General features: G+C 33.3%; 1 protein-coding gene across 4 annotated transcripts; it reads left to right on the top strand.

The window, feature by feature from the left end:
• Positions 1 to 268: 268 nt before the first annotated feature.
• On the top strand, positions 269 to 17,488 carry LOC145972251 (uncharacterized). 4 transcript variants are annotated; one of them, XM_083100699.1, is made up of 11 exons: positions 269 to 517; positions 2,330 to 2,503; positions 2,637 to 3,014; positions 3,171 to 3,523; positions 3,848 to 4,613; positions 4,924 to 4,990; positions 6,352 to 6,480; positions 6,819 to 15,270; positions 15,886 to 16,049; positions 16,154 to 16,208; positions 16,670 to 17,488. In XM_083100699.1, exons 2-11 carry the CDS (start codon positions 2,336 to 2,338, stop codon positions 16,692 to 16,694), a joined length of 10,557 nt encoding a protein of 3,518 aa, XP_082956825.1. In that variant the 5' UTR covers positions 269 to 517; positions 2,330 to 2,335; the 3' UTR covers positions 16,695 to 17,488. The 4 variants fall into 4 exon arrangements, with proteins under 4 accessions (XP_082956825.1, XP_082956824.1, XP_082956826.1 ...); XM_083100698.1 differs by having other exon boundaries at positions 4,924 to 5,032; XM_083100700.1 differs by lacking the exon at positions 6,352 to 6,480 and having other exon boundaries at positions 4,924 to 5,032.
• Positions 17,489 to 19,715: the final 2,227 nt, after the last annotated feature.

Raw genomic sequence — 19,715 nt, 5'->3', positions numbered from 1 at the left:
TATTTTATTTTTATCTGCAATTAATTTTCCAAATTAAATTATTAAATAATTTTTAAAAATGATTAAACGGAAAAACTATATAAAAGATTAATTTCAGACAACAATTTTATTGACACATTCAACGCGCATGCGCGAAAAGAAGTCCGCTAATTACTCGGATGATAAAGAAGATTCCCGTAACTTTTTTATCCACCATCGTTAATTCACCGTTATCTCGTTTTCCGTAAAAGATGACGTGTTCGTCCGCGACGTGGCGCTTGAGGGGGCACCTCCAACTATTTCCGGCTGTAAAAATATGGCACGGCGATAATAACACGAAGTCGGTCTGTCGTCGCGGATTTATGTGAAATTTTGTCGGCGATCGTTGTCGGGTACCTACAGCATCGTCTGGGCGGAGCATGTGCGTTTGACGCGCGTCATTCGCATCATTGGAAGGACCGCGATCGGTGACAGAGCGACCTAAATATGAGCAGCGACGTATCGCCCTCCTGACACTTTGAGCAACGCCAGATAAAAGGTACGATGCGAATAAAAGGTACCACGCGTCACCTCGCTGCCAGACGCGTCCTCGTCCACGTCATCGGCCCCCGATCGAACAGCTGATCGCGAGGCCGATTCTGCAAATTTCGAGTCCCCTCGAATATATCGCTCGCGTTTTCCTCACGTGCGTCCCGCATCGCGTGGATTACGTCACTTTGCTACGTGTTCAACGAAATTGAGGATATCTGTTGAGATGTACTTGCAGTTATCCCTTTCTCGTGCTGATTATGAGAATTTTGAAATTTGTATTTTTTTTACGTACTTTCGTTTTCAGCTGACGCGATCGAAACCTGTGGCTACGTCTTATATTTAATAATGATATAATTTGACAATGACCTACGATGATGATCTTAAGAGCTTACAGTGTTTTAGATTTAGATTGTTAGGTATCTAATTATTTGAGTTGAGTTTAACAATATTGATATGTATATTTATATTGCAATTTATATATTAAATACTATGATTTTATAATATTTTTTCATTTTTTCTATATATCGCATTATCTGGCTTTTCTTTTAAGAAAATTTAAAATAATTGTGCAAATATATATATCAAGATATTATTTTTGATCACTTTTATATCATTTTTTTCATATTTGTAGGAATTATTAATATATGTTTATTACTGAAAATAGTAATTGCATGTGTGTGTGTTCACATTTGATTAAAGATTTAATATCTCTTATTTATCAGCTGTGCACTGATAATAAAAAGTAGAAATAATTTCTTTAATTTATATACAAAATATCTCCTGGTATAAGCATTTCTTTATTAAATTCTTTACTAAATTGGAAAAAAATATAAATTGTAACAAATGAGATAGAAATTCAAGTTATATTAAAACAAACTATGAGCATAGCGTATTATAAAAGCTGTCCAAATTATTTGAATGGATATAAGCACTTTATCATTTTTTTTATTAGTAATGATAGATGTATTGTTACAATAAAAATTATAGAGTTTCAGTTAATAAGATATGATTTAATAAAACTTATTCATGAAATGCATACAAGTTTCATCAGTTTCAAACTTTACATATTTGTCAGCTATTGAAATTTTATTTATCAATTTATAGAATTTTTTTTTTACAGAATTCTATAATTTGTGTCCAACTTTTTCTATGATATAATTAATAAATATATATATTAATATATATATGATATAGCTAATAAAAATAAATAATTAAAAAAGGACAAAAAGCATTAGAATTTATTAAAAACATGAATATTTTTAAATAATGAGTTTTTTTGATGATTTTTAAATAATGAATTTATTTAATAAGGATTTTTTGTGAATTTATTTAATAGTGACATAACAAATAAGAAAAATAAAAGGGCTTGATTATTTATAGAGATACCTTGTATATAATGAACGAATCAATAATATTTAGGTTGCAAAAAGTGGGATGCAAAATTTTTAATAATATTAACAACACTTACATTTTTCTTATTTGTTGATACTATTGACACTTTTATTGTTGATATTCTTAGAAAAAAATTGAGAAAAGATGCATAGTACTTGATGTTGCTTGTACTGAGTGTTTATATAGAAATGATGAGGAATGTGGAAAGTCTAGTCTGCATCAAGACCTAATGCAATTAGTTTACCCCAGTCTAGATCCTATCCAATTAGATATGGAAAATAAGAACAGTGGGTGATACTGTGTCACATTAAAAAAAAGCTTTCACTGCCATTTACTTTAACACTTATCCATTGTCAAAGTCTATTTACAATTAATTTTGCATAGGAAACAAATAATGCATTGGTTTGTGTTGTTTCTATTTGCACAGTGTATAATGTCCGGTGCATCTGAAGAAGCATCAGATGCAATGGAAGGCAGCCTTCCTGAGGCTGCAGTACACACAAAGGAAACATGTGAACAGAATAAGAATCAACTGGAATCTCTCAAGGAAATTATGATGAGAAATCAACAAAGTTTAAAAAAGAAAGAGGAGGAGGTCCAGGTAATAAGCTATAAAACTAATGCACTTTAGAAATCTCATCTTTTGAAATATAAATTTGCAAAAAATTTAGCAAGAAAAAATATTTTCTCTCGATTGTATATGAATATATTTCTCTTATTTTTGTCTCTGAAAGGAATATGCACGAAGATTATCAAAAATCAAATCCAGAGCCAAATTGTCACGTCGTAGTAAAGAAGGAAGTTCATCATCTAAAGACACAGTACATACACATAAGACTGAATCTGCAGCAAAAGATACAACAGATGATTCAATCGATGACAAAAGTCAAGCAAATACCCCACAGGCAAAATCTTTTCTACTTCAAAAAAAATTAGCGGAAAATAGGAAAGTGTTTGAGCAACGTAATAAGAAATTGACAGAAACGAAACGAGTAATGGAGGAAAAAGTGGAAGCTATTAGGCAACAATTGGATGAAACATATTCAGGGACAGAAATATACAAGGATCAATTGGTTGTCACACCAATTAAGCCTTTTGTGGTCACTTCAGATGTAAGTTTTACAATAGTTCTTTAACATATATTTGTCTAAATAATTTATCATTCTAAAATTATTAATATATGTACAATAAAAAAAAGAATTATCATTATTTGGAAAAGTAGAACAAATTTAATAAAAGTATAAAATTTATATACATTTTCATTTAAGGTCATGACACCAGTTCAAATTCAGGATATTCAAGAAAATGAGAAAAAGATTATAGATCTGAATAGTAAAATTGTCGAATTGGAAGCTATCATCCTAGACCTTCAAGAAAATTTAAAGGAGAAGGATTCTGTGATTGATTCTAAAACGAAAGCGGTGACTCTCATGTCTGCGGATCTCTCTAGGAAGGGTAAAACGACATTGGATACTCTCGAAGATACGAAAGACGAAATGCGAACAATGCAGGAAAATTTTATCTTGATAGAAACTTCTTTGAAAGATAAAAATATCAGTCTGTTGAAACAATTGCAAGAACGAGATAACAAAATATCGGAATTGGAGCATACAATCAATAGGTAATATATTTCAATACATACATTATGCATTTCTTGAAATTAAGTAATTAAATAAATATTTATTTCAAATTAAATGAAGAAACGACTTTGATGATTGAATAATAGAAATTTAAATGTTTTTCTACTAAACAAAATATTATAAAGAAAATATTGCATAATTTCTTATTAGCTAATACACTTTGATTATTGACATATATTCAGATATTATAAAATATTAAATAGTATTATCTTTTATCTTAATATTTTCTTCCATTTAAAACTGTCTTAAGATATATAAGATTTTTTGAATTATTTATTTTTTATACTATTTTTTATACTATTTAGATTTGAAGAGCAGTTGAAAGAACAAAAAATAGCTGAATCAGCAAGTGCGGATTTCTCGCGTTCCACTATGGACACTTTAGCGGAGACTAAAGATGCGATGAAGTCGATGCAGGAAAATTTCGTTCTCATTGAATCCTCGTTAAAGTTGAAGAACGATAATCTTCTTCAGCAATTGGGGGAATATGAAGTAAAATTGGCAGAAGCTAAAGAAAGAATTTTTCAATTAGAATCAGACGCCGGTATAGTGACAACACCGGCAATCGAGGATTTACAATTTAAAATAGAAAAATTGACACAAAATAATCGACAGCTTCTGGATGAAAAGTACCAATTGCAAAAAAATGTCGCCGACTTGCAGGATAAAATTATTGCTAGCAAGTCGACTCAAAGTAATGATGTAATTATTGAAAAAGATAATAAAATAGCAGAGCTTGAAAATTTGATAGAAGAATTTAAACAATCGAACGAGTTGCTGAAAGAAGAATCGAAGACCGAGTTGCAGAAACAAGTGACTGAATTGTCATCTAAAAACGAAGAATATTTCAACAAGATTACAGACCTTGAGAAGCAAGTGCATAAATTGGAAGCGGAAAAGAACGACATGACAGCAAGATTATCAACCGAGAAGACGGTACCTAAGGAAGATGATATAGTGATAAAGTTGACAAAGGAATTGGAGGATTTAAATAAAGGCATGATCAAATTAAAGGCTCAGCATAGAAGTAAAGTGAAAAATCTGCAAAAACAACTGGAGGATTTTAAAATGGTGAGAGTTTATTACAATATTTCTATTTCTAGATTTTGTATAATGGTCAAGATAAGAAAAAAATTATGTGATTATTAAAAATTATAATTAATATAATTATTAAAATTAAAATTTACAATTATTAACAAATAACATAAATTTTTATATATTTTTTCACTTTATATATGCATTTTCAATAGAATAGCTTCATTGAATATTTAATAGAAATTATTCAGTTTTCTTTATATTGTTGTATATTAATCAATTAAGATAGATAGATGTCTGCAAACTTTTATATTTATAAAAATAGGAATATGTGCGTTGTGTATAGGTATCCGATTCGAATGCGGAACTTGTTAGATTGGGCAATCAAGTGGCATTATTGGAGGAGGAGAAAGGTAACCTTCAGCTGAGTCTGGTAGACTTTGACGAGCTTAAAGGTAGGAACCAGGACAAATGTTCTATCGTCGACGTTTCCGTTATTCTAGCTATATTACTGAATTTCCAATATGATTTATGTTAATATTTTTTATCGAGACAGCCTGTTTTCCACAGCCCTGTTTCCTTTATGAGAAGCATTTATCCTAATCGCTGTAATTACATGTACATATCTTTTGCAACAAAATGATGCAAATAAGCTAGTAACAATTCATATCAATTTTGTTATGAACGTGATCGCGATAGAAATATGAAATGTCACATTGCACAAATTTTACTTGCAAGTGTTTAAAAAAACAGTACCTGGAAAACTTGAAAAATATCTTTTAAGGCTGATTTCTGGTGATGGAATCTTTTCTCTCGGCTATTAGTTTTGTATGTTGCAATTATTGAAACGTTCACGGAGAATACTAATCAATGAAATTTTCTTGTGAATATTTCTTGATAATTAAGCATAACATGGTACCTACTTTACTTGTCAAAGTTTGCTGCATATTTATCCATAGAAGTAGATTTATTCTTAGTATCTACATATCTATACATTTTGTTATTATTCTTATAAATAATCGATTAATTTGCATGGATTGCAATAACTATACTGAGTTTCTTTCTTCAGCTTGTAGCAATTGCAATAACTGCTTTTAATGAAATAGACAAAAATTGAAAACACTTTTCGCGTATGATTAATTTTTGATATATATGATGCTAATAATAAATATACTAAAGTAAATTAAATAAATCTTGGCTTTTATAAAGTGCTTGAAGCTTTAAATGAACAAAGGAATGAAAGAAGGAAAGTTTTTTTTTTTTTTTTAAATAGAAGGAAATGTTCCAGAAAAGGATATGCCATCAACAGATTTACGATTTTGAAGAAGTATAAAAAATATATTTTTTTGACAAAGTGTATATAATTGTGTAATATTTTTATATGCCTATTTATATGCAGTATATATATGTATGAGAGTATAAAAAATGTTAGTTTAATTTATTTGTTTTTTCCAATAAAAAATAATTTCTTAAAAAGCTATTAAATATTTTTGCAATTTCTAAGATTAGCTAGAGTATAATATAGCTACAATGTATATATGTTTAAGTGTAAATGATATATATTGCGTTTCAAGAGTCTGTTGCTGGTTTGTTCTTTTCTTTTGTTTCATCTTTTGAAACAATTTGTACAATGGGATAATTAATAGATTGTATAAAAAAGAAGAAATTATTTTTGAAAAATTTATTGTGAGCATTTAGTAACTGCTTGCTTTAAGCTTTCTATGAACGAAACTGAAATTATACACATGTTATCGACAAATTACGATCTGCACAGCCTCGGCAGGAGATTGGCAAGAACGTGTTGCTGACCTGGAAAATAAAGTTTCATCTCAGACAAAAGAAATACAGATGCATATTGATGCAATCGCCACCTTAGAGAATCAAAAGCTAGATCTAATGCAAGGTAATTTGTCATATCAAATAGTCTAGACAGAATAAATATACAATTTATATATAGATTAAACAGATTAAATAATTTTTTAGATATTGAATTGTGTTACTTTTTGTTTAATTTGATATGTAGATTATAAACTATTCTGCTTTTTTTTTTTTGATGGTATGTCAGTTTCTCTCTCTTCTTTCTCTTTCTCTCTCCCCCTTCCCCTTTTTCTCTCTCTTTCTTTTTGTAACAATATTAATGATTGTGTATTTCTAAAATTTTGTACATGTAACAATATTATCTATTAAATTTAAGAATTAGCATATTTATACTCCAACAGAAAGTTTTATATCTTCTTTCAGAACTTCACACAGTGAAGCAAGAAGTTTTGGCATTAGAAGCTGAAAACGCAGAGTCTGAAAATCTCAGAGTGACTGCAGAGATGAAAGTTGTTGAGCTGGAGGAACAATTGGAAGCTGTACACAAAGAACAAAGCGAAAATAAACTCGAGTCTCTATCCGAATCTGAGTCCAATGAGCTTCTAAAGAAGCTCGATATTTTGACACAGGAAAATTCAGAATTATATAGTAAATTAAACAAAATGGAAGAAAAGGGCGCTTCGGATGCTGGCTCGACAGAATCTTTTGAAACCATTCACGACAGAAACGATCTCTTGAAAAAGATTGAAGACTTAGAACAGAAGAATAATGAATTGACACTTAAGTTAACGAAGTTGGAGGAGAAAGATGGCTCGCATGCTGGTTCTACGGAATCTTTCGAAACCATAAACGATACAGATCGCAGTGAATTATTGAAGAAAATTGAACAATTGACTCAGGAAAATAGTGATTTAACTATGAAGTTGAGCAGAATTGAAGAGAAGGGATCTTCCGATACGGGTTCCACGGAATCTTTTGAGCGTATTCCAGAGCATAACGATAGTATGACAAAGATTGAACTACTTACTCAGGAGAATAACGAGCTCGTTATTAAACTTACAAAATTGGAAGAACAGTTGAGTCAAATAGAGTGTAACGCTCAGTTAAATGTCTTTAAGATTGATAGCAGTTTAGAGACACTTAAAGATGATAGTAGCTTGCGATTGCAAGTTGAGACACTCACACAGGAACATGACAATTTAATGGCAGAGATTGCTAAGCTCAAGATGCAAGTAGAAGATCTGGTGGAAGAAAATAACAGATTGCAGGATCGTATAGAAACGTTAACAACAGAGAATACTGAATTAGTTATAAATCGCACAAAATTAGAGGAACATCTTGAAGCGCAATTGTCTTCTCAAATGTCAGTTCAAATAATAGAATATACTGATCAAATTAAAATTCTAATGGACAGGCAACAGGTCCTTGAAAAGGAGCTGACACAATTACGAGAAGCTTCGGTAGAGCAGTCTGTTAACATAACATCATGCGAGACTGATGATGCCAAGTCTAAAGTTGTGTCTTTAGAGAAAGAAAATGCGCAAATGATTATAACTATTACACAGCTCGAAGAACACATCAACAATCAAAGAGAAGAATTAAGTAAAATTACTAAAGAGAAAGAAGAGTTGAATCTAAAGTTGGAACATACGGCCTATGATGATTTCTCCAGAGAAAGATTGGACCTTATCGATAAATTAGAGAAATTGAATCGCGAGAAGGAGAATGTAGTTCATGAGAGGCAAGAGTTGCATGAACAAATTAGCACGCTTTTACAGAAATCATCTGACGAAATATCAGGAATGCGAAAGGCGGAGGAAGCTGCTTGCCAGGAATCCCAAATTGAGATTATAGCATCCCTGGAAAAAGAACTTGAGACTAACAAAGTATTACTTGCGGAATATAAAAATCAGGTGGAAGAGATGAATATGAAACTGCAAAGCATGGAGGCAGAGTTGCAAATAAAAGCTAAACAATTGCTAGAGTATGAGACGTCGAATACAAAAGTGGAGAGTTTGCAACAAGAATTGAAGGACATGTTTAATACTGCAGAGGAGTGGAAATTCAAATATGATGATATGCAAGTGAAGATGCAAATTCTGGAACAAGGAAAGATCTCAATAGAGGAAGCCTTGAAGACACTGGAAAATGGTAATAAAGAATTGCTAGAAGTGATAAAGGAGAAAGATGCAGCAACTTCTACTCTACAACAACAGTTTGAATTCACTATAAAATCGTTCGAAACGAGATTACAAGACGAGATGACGAATGTAACAGCGAAAGAACATGAAATCACGGTCTTGAAAGCAGAAATTGAAAAGAAAGATGAAGAATTGCATACCAAATATGCGCAACTGCAAAATGGAATGATTACTATAGATAATTTACAAGACGAGTTGTACAACTATTCAATTAAACTTAAAGAAAATGAGGCTGCTCTATCCTCATCATCAGGAGAGATTGCGAAGCTTAATGGCATAATAAGGGAGAGAGAGGAAGATATTCATACTCTGAAAAATAATATTAGCAAAATTACTGAAGCATTAGAATTGTCCAAGTCTTTAGAAGAATTTAATGAAATATCAGAAAGTTTGCGAAATAAAGAAACAAGTTTCATCGAATTACAGGAGAAGCACGAAGAAATCTTACGGGAAAACAGTGAGCTATTGCAAAAGATTGAAGATATATCAAAAGATAATGAAAACATTAAAAATGAATTACTTAAAAAAGAACAAGAAATCAACAGTTTGCTTGTGGATAAAAAGGAATTGGATGTACAAATTGAAGAAATAAAAAACAATAAAATTGAAACTGAAAAACGACTTTGGGAATTACAAAAGATCTTAGAGACTCAAACCACATACGCTGAAAATATGCAATCGGAATTGACAAATGAATATAAGCAGATGGAACGGCTTAAAATCAATCATACGGAGGAAATGGCAATGCTGAATGCAAGATTAGAAAATGTCATTGAAGAACTAGTCGAGAAAATGCAGGAAAACGACGCTATGAAAGCTAAGCTAGAAGAAAAACAAGACCTACTTGATAAAAGTGTCACGGAAGAGATAAAGACTACCTTGGAGAGCAAAGTCGCGGATTTGGAACAAAAGCTTTCGGAATCGGAGAATAAGCTTCATATGCAATCTGAAAAAATGAAAAAGATTGTGGCGACTTTCAATAAGAAGAAACTAGCGTGCCAGGAACTTGAAGCGCGCGTTGCCGAATTGGAGGAGAAATGGTCGACGGAAAAGGACGAGAAAGAAGTTAAAAACAAACAGATACAGGAGGTGGAGATTTCTATGCGAGAAAAGGACAACAAGATCGTCGGCTTGGAAGAGAACTTGACACAGATGAAGAACGAGGCTACGGAGGCTCTCGCCAATTCCGAGAAATTTGCAAAGGAATCGGCCAGTTTGAAGGAAAAGATGGCAGTGTTGATGGAACACAACACGGAGATGGGCGAGGAGATTGAGAGGCAACGGGCAGAGATAGAGCGCATCTCTCTTGAAATGACAGCAGAGAAAACAGCGAGAGAGAATATTACTGCGAAATATGAACTCTATAAAGAAACTACGAGCAAGGAAGCCGAAAAAAAACAGGCAATTTTGGATGACATAAAAGAAGAGGCGCGGGAACTGAGCGTGCGTATGCAAGTGATGGAGACTGAATACGTGGGGCAACTTGCCATGATAAAGAACTTGCAGGCGGAGAACGGCCTCTTGTCGTCCAAGCAGACACAGATCGATGAGAAATTGGAAAACGCCGAGAAGGAATCAGAAGATCGTCGCGTGCTGATTGAGAAGTTACAGAAGGAGATTGCGTCTATGACTGCGCAAGCTTCAGAACAGGATGTAAGGGAGGACGACGCAGAGAAGATCTCGCAACATTGCCATTCGGAGCAGTGTCAAAATTTGATACAAGCGTTGGAGGCTCGTCTACAGGAGCGTCAGGCGGAGATTGAGAATCTAAATAACGAGCTAGCTAATTCATACGGCAATATCGTATTACTCCACGATGAGTCTCAGAGGTACAACGATATGATGATGCAGACTGCTCAGGAACGTTTTAATCGGTCGCTTATGGATCAAACGAATACGTTGCAACAGGAGATCGAGGCCTTGAGAACAGAAAAATCCATGAGCGAACGGAAAGTCTCGGAATTAGAATCTAAATTGGAAAAATATAAAGATAAGAGCGAGGAATGCGAAATTGAAATTCCAGAAACTGTTGAGACTTCTGTCACTGAGAGTCAGCAACAACAGAAGCATGATGATGCCTTGGATGATGATAAGAAAGAAATAGAGCGATTACAGAGCTTACTAAACGAGAAAGAGAATCAATGTTTTGAGCATAAAAAAGAAATGGATCTTTTACTTAAGAATATAGAAGAAGAAAAGTTGCATAATCGAGACTTACAGAATCAATTTGAGGATTCGCAAAGCGAGTTGAAGAAGATACAGCATCTTCTTTCCGAGAAAAACGCACAGCTTGAATCATTAAATTGGGAATTGGAGAAAGTGACTTCTCAATTGAACGAACTCAAAGCGTTGCAGGAACAGCATGATATCATTAAAGCAGAATTGGAAAGATTACGTCAAGTTGCGGTCGAGAAAAATGTACAGGTAGATTCGTTGATTACAGAATTGAACGCTGTTAATCAACAAGTGACTTTGCAATCGCAACAATATGCGGATTTAGAGACTAGTCTGCGAACAGAGATCTCGCTTAAAGACAATGAAATCACTGCGATAAAAACAGAACTGTCTTCCACAAGAGAGACTATGCAAACATTAATAACGGAAAGAGATCAGCAAAATCACACTTTGGAATTGTACAAATTTCAGATTGATAATTTGACAGCAGAAGCCAGGAATGTCAATGCTAATGATTCAATACAAGAAACAAGTCAGCGTAATCTACAGATTGAACTCGGTGAAGAATCTTGGGGTATGGAGGATACGTCAATAATGGAGAATGCTTTACAAGAGAGGGATCAGGCGCACGTACTCGTCGCGAATCTCACACGAGCCTTAGATGATTTACAACAGAAATCAGGAATAGACAAAGACAGTTTGAAGGAGCTTCCTCCTACGGAGAAAACGACCATTCGACAAGAATCAGGACAAGTCCTTGCAGCTATCGAAGAACCCATTAATCAACAAGAATCTGTACAATCTGCACAATCTCCTATTGAAAAAAAAATACATCCAGACGTTCAGTTAAATATTGGCTGGGATTCCGAGCTCGGTGAGGAATCTTGGGGTTGGGATACGGAGGATACGTCAATAATTTCGAGTGTCGAAACGCAATTACGCGTGCGAATAGAAGACTTGCAAAACAGGATTAAAAATCTAGAAGAGCAGAACGCTAAGACCGCCGAAGAGAGCAAAGCGGCACAGATAAAGAGCGCTAAATTGGTGAAAAAATTGAAGGAGTATAAAGTGCAGATGGAGAGCTTGCAACAACAATTGAAGACGCAGAAGCAAACTGGCAGCTTCTTCGATCTGGACACGGCAATCGAGGAGGAGCTGAAGACGCAGATTGCCAATTTGGAGAAAGCTCTGAACGAAATTAAAGAGGAGAAGAAAAATATTATTGCCGAGAAGGAAGCTTTACTGAAGCGACTCGATATGTTGGTGTCTGCTAATGAAAGGTACATGGAAATGAAGGAGAAACAGGACATGGAAGTCGAAGTATTGCGTATTCAGAATAAGGAACTGGGTAATAAAGTGCAATCTTTAGAGTGGCGATTACAGGAAAATGCAACCGACGTACAAGATACTTCTTTTTCACAACAAGATCAGATCGATCCATCGCATCACGAAGCCGATAAATTTGCGCATAATCAGCCCCAGAAAAGATCAGTGGAATCTACTGACGACTTTGAAGCGACGTCGAAAAAGTACAAAGAGGAAATAGACGATTTGAAGGACGAATTGGAAGCGCTTGCGGCAGAAAATGAACAATTGCAACGCTTCTTCGAAGAACAAAAAGCGGTGATGGCTAATTTGGAATCGAAGGCTATTGACAATTCTGGAGAACTCGTGGAAAAGTTAGATACGTTGAATAACCAAAATGCGGCACTTGAAAGCGCTTTAAACAAAGGCAAGGAAGAATACGACATGCTCAGGAAGCAGTACGAGCAGAGTCTAATAGACGCGAATGATCAAGTGGCAGCAATGCGACAAAACAATGATTTCCTCAAAACTGAATTTATGGAGAAAATAGATAGATTAGAAGCGGAGATAAATAATCTACAGAAAGCTTTAGAAGAGAAGGAAGTTTTGGAAGAGAAGCTCAACGCTCTGATGAATCTAGAGGAAAAATCCTCGACCATTAATACATCTTTAATGGAAGTTACGGAATTGCTTAACGCCAGAGTTCAAGAGGTCGCTGATCTGAAGCAAGAGCTTCAAGTCCAATATGTGGAAAGGCAAAGAGCTGAAGCGACGCTACAATCGGATCTACAAAATTTGACAAGAGAATTAGACGAGAGGAAACAAGAATTGACAGTCTTGAAGGAAGCATTTACCAACAAAGAACACGAGCTAATTCAGCAAAAGAGCGTGGAAACAGTGAATGCTATCATTAGCGAAGCTACCCAGGAATTAATCCAGAAGCATGCGATAGAGATCGAAGAAAAAGACAAAGAATTGCGCGATCTAAAGGAAAAGTTGATGACAATGCAAGCTGCGATTGATGAATACACCCTGAAATTGCAAGATAGCGCGGCTAAATTGGAAATGCAACAACAACAAATCGTATATCTAAAGGAGGATCTAACAGAGCGAAATTCAATAATCGGAGCTACTCAGGCTGATGCAAATTTGTTGAACGAAAAATTGCGAGAGAAGCAACAAGAGTTGATACAATATGAAGAAGAGAAGACCTATCTCGAGGCAAAAATAAAAGGATACTTAGAGGAGCTCGAATATCTGAAGAATCAGTTAGATGCCAGAGAAGCAACCGCGGTTAATTTACAAGAGTGCAACTCGCATATTCATACTTTGCAGCAAGAAATTCAGGTTCTAAGATCCGAGAAAGAGTCGATCTTGTTGCAGTACGATCAAGAAACGAAGGCGTATCAAGCTCATTTGGAGAAGAATAAACAGCAGGTTGACGCTTTAAAGCAAGATCTGCGAGAGAAGACTGAACAATTGCATTACCTAAGTACGCAATTATGCGCCAAGGAGAATGATTTGGAAGGCGTCAAAGCCATGATAAATGACAAAGATTCTTTGTTGGAGATCATGAGTCAAGAATTGAGTGAAAAACGAGCCGATTTAGAGAGATTGTGCAATGAACAGCTGCAGAATTCTCAGATGGTCGATAGTCCTGCCTTTAAAACGGGAAATGACGACGATGCCGAGCTGCAAAGCACTATAGACGAGCTAAAGGCGCAGATGGAAGCTAAACAGCAAGAGTTGGAGCATCTGAAGTATGTGTTGAGCGAGAATACGTATCCCACAATCATCCAGCAAATGCAAGATAGGATTAATTGTCTGTACAACGAAAAGGCTACACTGGAAACCTCCTTGCGAGTAGCTTCGCAGACCTTGACGGAGAAGCAAGAGCAAATAAATGCTTTGACGCAACGCATTAATGATCAGAACCAGGAGTATGTTTCCAAGGAGGAGTCCAATTCGCTCTCCAGGGACCGAAGATCCGCGCACGATCAAGAGGAAATCGTTAGATTGCAGAACGAGCTGCACGCGAGGGAACAGGAAATTAACGAATTAAAGTACGTCATAGCCGAAAAAGACTCGCAATTGTGTCTACAAGCCAGTATGGAGCCGCAGTCGGACGAGTTTGAATTGCGCGAAACTGTGCAGCGATTGACGGGAGAATTATACGGCAAGGAACAGGAAATGCAAACATTAAAGTCAAATATCGTGGAGCTACAGGAGAAAATCTTGCATCTTAAAGACTTTGAGAGGCTCTCCGAGGAGAGTAAAAATGCCATCGAGAAGCTAACTTCGGAAAAAGAGCAGATCCGAATCGAGGCTGAAGAATTCCTCAACAACGAGTTGCGAAAGAAAGAATCTGAGATCGATGAGATCAAGCGGAGACTATCGGAGGAAAATCAAAAGTTGCTGGCGGAACTTCAACTGAAAGATAACGATATCGAGAATCTTAAGATGCAGTTGGAGGAACTGCAGGTAATCGTGAATGATCGAAGCAATAAACTGGAACAGAAGGAGAACGCATTGATTCACGCGACCGACGACCTGGCGGAGAAAGAGAGGAGATTGGCCGAGCTGAGCATCACCAAAGATGCCGAACTTCACAACTTGAAGATGCAGATTCGTGAAAAAGAGGCGCGTATAGAAGAACTCTTAGCGTTATCCACCGAAGAGGAGAAACAACTGGATGAGCTGAGGCATATATTGACGACCAGGGAAACAGAAGTGAATAAGCTGAAGGAATTGTTGGAGCAGAAGGTATCCGAGTACGAACTGATACAGCACGCCTTGAAAAAAGACGTGTCCGTCATCGAGGTTGCGTCGAAGGGTTCGGAAACCATTCAGACAGTTGACAACAAGGAGACCACTTCCAGCGAGTTGGACCTTGCGCTATACATGCTTCATCAGAGAGATGTCAGATGCGAAGAGTTGACTCACGAACTGATGCAATTGCTTGAAGAGCGAGATACGCTACAACTGCGACTGTCTAATGCGATTCGGGTAAATGAGGAATTGAGAAGGATGGGTAACGTCGAAGGGAGCCCAACAAAAGACTTATCATCGGCCTCACAAACGGTGATTGAACCCATCGTGGAACAACCTTCGCCTTCGAAGTCTGAGGGACCAGTTGAGATCGCAAAAGAAGCCATTGATATTCCGATCGAGGACAAAGAAGCTCTTGCATTGAAGTAAGGAAAATTTCATAATTAAAAAAAAATTACAGATCAGTACTACTTCTATAGCCACGTAATATTATAATTAACTTACAAAAAAGGATCCTAGTATTTATTTACATGGTAAATATAGTTCCTGTAATTCGGTTCGTCTGCTAAAAAAAATTTAATGCTATCACCTTGATCGATGATAATTTCATAATTATATTTGATGCTAGATGTTGACGCGAGAGAGTAGATTTTGTAAATATGTATTTTCGAAAGAAAAATTAAAATTTTCGCCCGACAATTTTTGATCAAAAATCGAGGATTTTCGGACTAATAACATTTTTCTTCGTCCTAGTCGCTGCTTCGTTATCCTCCATTGGCGCGAACAATGATGACAACTTCGCTTTAGAGCTTATGAATTTAAATTAAGATCACTGTGATCTCGTAAAGTTCATTATTTTGTCGACCAGTAGAAATCGAAGTGCATCTTCGTAGAATGCTTATCCTGCAAAAGTAATGCCCTCCTCAAGTAATGTTGAAGAATGAAAAATATTTTCGTTCTTCAATAGAATATCCAAATGCCTCGCTCACCCTGTACTGTAACTTGCTCGTAGTTTGATACAAGCTAGATTCTTCCTTTAGATTGTCGCAGTTGCATTCAGTCAGTCACACGAAGGACGTGCGATTAAAGGACGAACGGGAGCTGAGACATACGCAACAAATGTCTTTGTTAGCGCACAGAGATGTTTTAAGTACATTGCCACCTGAAGCAGCCGCGAGGCTGGTCAACGCTAATTACACGCTCTGTAGGTATTCCTTTATGAGTACACAATAGTCAGTAAATATTGAATGTACAAAAAGTTGTGCATCAGTGCGAATGACAAATCGATGATTCGATATTTGTTCACAGCTCGAGATGTTCAGAGCCAGTCGAGTGTGCTTTTGAATTGGTTGTGGGGCAAGAGGTAAAGTATGAATATGTTTTCTATTTTACAGCTTATTAATTTTATATAAAATCGTGATCTATTGATTCCATTATTTTATAGAAATTTTAATATTTTTATATTAGTTGTCATTGTTATTGTATATAAATTATATAACTTTTTAAATTGACAGTTTAAAGTTTCATTATTTCATTTATAGATTTACGATTTAAAATTTTAAATGTATTTTACAGGTGTTTTATTGCACGCATTTTATTGTTAGGACAATCTCATAATTTTATAAATCTCATAATTTTATAAATAATTATAAATTTTTATTTATAGTTTATAGAACATTAGTATCTCTTTGTTTTTAATTTCATCAATCAATCATTTATTATTTTATGTAAATAAATACATTTTATGTAAATAAATAAATACATTTTATGTAAATAAATAAATAAATAAATATCGCGATATAATTACATGGAATGTGATTTTAGCACGCCGAAGGTGGTGCACATGTGATGAATGACTAGCGGGAATCAAACGGCCATCGTTTTTGCCTTCTGAAGACATTCCTGCCAAGTGCCAACTGCCAAGACTTATTTCTGCAGTTAACTAATAATGGAACGATCTGTCGTGTATATTTTCCAGACAGAAATCGTTTAATTGTATGCTAACAATTGTAAGCAATTATTTTGCAAAAGTATTGCCTGATAAAATATTGTTAGGGAAGAAATATTTTTCAAATTACAGAGAGAATGTACAGAATGTAGAGGTAGATAGATAGTGTTTTTCTCAGAAAAGTCGCTCCTCTTCGAGAAAGAAAAGAGTATAAGGAGTAGACTTACATGTATTATAATGTTGTACAGTCGAAACATGAGATATATAAACATGATGGAATCGAAAATAATTTAAATAATATATTTCTGCTCTTTTTTTTATTCGATGACTAAAATTATTTAGCAATGTATATGCAATGCGATATATGTCAAAATTATGTTGGAATTTTTTTTGTTTCGAGTGCGTGTCGAAATCTTTATTGAAAAGTTGCCGTTTTATTTTTTGTCAAATTTTCATATTAATTTAATAATTGTGTATTTTCTTTGTGTGAATTATCTACGATTTTGTCTTCCGGCTTATTGATGCATTTGTAATACTATTATTGGTCATACATCGAAGGGAAGCTACACAAGACGAATCATAGATAATGCAGATGTAATTCGTGATAATTGTAAATTATTCAATCATTCTATTTCCATAAAATTTTGTACAGAGAAAGATAAATATCAATAAATAAATAAAATATGAGAGAGAAATTATTTAAAAGAAGTACGAATTATGAAATGTATCATAATGCTTTATTGTACATATTATGTATCCTTAAAATTGTATAAAATACTTTATAATGAAGTTACAAAAAAAAAAGAATGAAATATTGATATTAGAAAGATATAGAAAATATTAACACATAATTAATATAATATTTATATAAAAGATGAGCTCAGATGAGATTTATATAAAAAAAGATTAATCGAAAATTAATAAGCGTGCTTCTGAATGAATAATTCGATCTTTGTGTAAATAGAATATGCGCTGCATGCGGTATACTAATATAGATATACGGTGTTCTCTCGTGTGTATTTCCTTTTTTCTTTTTTTTTCTAGAAGAATTTTCAAAAAATTGTAGTGTCTCTTATCATAAAAATGTTATTGTAGATATGTCTGTTATCATAGAAATTATATCTCCATAATTTTGATTGCAGTTTTGATTGTACTATTTAAACAAATTTGCATAAAATTTTTTTTAATACATTGCCTTTATATATACATATATATATATATATATTTATTTATTTATGATTATTGATGAGATCCAGTAACGGAGCTGTTGAAGGTAAGTTATTGAAAACAATTTTCTGAAAATTCAAGTGTCAATAAGTGGATTTTAAAATGTTTTAAAATTTGGTGGGTTTAAAATGTAATCTATCTTGACAATTAAAAAAAAATAATTTTTATATGTTTTCTTAAAATATATTTTTAGAAAATATATTTATATATATTTTAAGGTTAAATATTTTTATGTTAATATTGCAAATATTTTTCTGTCTTATATAAAATTTTCATTTAATTTGACTTTTACTTATCTATATTATTTTTCGAATCAACGAATTTAGAATTTTATTTGAATATTTAGTCAACGTCTGATAATATTTTAATTTCGGTATCGAAAATTATTTCTTTTTGTTATATTCGTTTTTATTATTATTTTATTTTCACTTATTGTTTTATTTTATTGTTATCTCAACTTGAAATAACGATCCGTCCGGAAGATTTACAGGATAATTTTTAGGAGATAGATATATGTTTGCTACTTTATTTATTAGCAGCGGTTCTTCCCGAAATAAAAAAATGTAATGTTAAATAAAATAAATTATCTTTATAAATGCATTTCCTTTTTCCCTTTATTTATTTTATATCTAATCAGGTATATAACATAATTGTTACCTTTTTAAAGCTGCTATTAAGATAAATAAATTTTTAATTATAATATATATAATGATTAAAAAAATTAACAATCACTGGTAGCTGTTGCCAATAATGCGAGAAATGTTCTGCTCGATATTTTAAAGAACAAAATGCTTAAATGAATAAATTACTTATTAAAAACATCTTCGAAAATTTAATGAAGTCTTCATATAGTTACAGTCTTATTATTTTTCTGGACAAATTCTTGAGATATGTAATAAACTTCATCACACGTAATTAGATACACGTCATGCGTTCGTGATATTATTATATGTTTATACATGTTGTGAGATATAAACCTTTTCTTTTGAAATATATTGCAACGTGATTAATTGTCATAAATGACGGATTTTTCTTCGTTACTTATTTCTTAACGATGCTTTTTAATTTAATAATAACAGTTTTATTATTGCATTCATTGCATTTTTGCGCTCAATATCTTATAAATGTTTATTAATATCTTATTACATACTGTGACAATTATTATTGTGACAATTTTTGTTTAAATTTTCATTTAATAAGAAATTCCTATCAGAAATCAAAGATGAAATGACTAATTAAATTCAATTAAAATTCTTGTTTTTTACTAAGAATCTTTCTCGGTTTTATACTATAATTATACATTTAGATACATACCAACTGCAGATTATTGATTGCAGAAATTTTTTTTCTGGTAATTTTATTTTAAATAATAATGTGATAGCTAACGATGTAGATTATACATAATAACTATTAAAAGTATATTTTTAAAAATATTAATAAAAGTATACTTACGTTCTTTATTTTGAAAATATAATTTTGATGTATGATAACTTCTCGAAAATTATTAAAAAACAAAATAAAATATTCTATTAAAATAAAAACAGCATTTTCATCTGATATAAGAGTTGCTATGGTTATGACTTGGACATAAATTTCCATTCGTGAAAAATAGGATTTTGAATAGAAATAAAAAATGTGAACAATAAAATCCAAACATCTTTCGTTTGAAATAATACTTATAACTAGATTTATTTG

This window comes from Camponotus vicinus, unplaced genomic scaffold (genome assembly GCF_025532165.1).
Source record: "Camponotus vicinus isolate PSW18456_S1 unplaced genomic scaffold, iyCamVici1.0 SCAF_5, whole genome shotgun sequence".
Classification (NCBI taxonomy): Eukaryota; Metazoa; Arthropoda; class Insecta; order Hymenoptera; family Formicidae; genus Camponotus; species Camponotus vicinus.
Note: the sequence above shows the minus strand (reverse complement) of the source record. Positions and strands in the feature narration are given on the sequence as shown.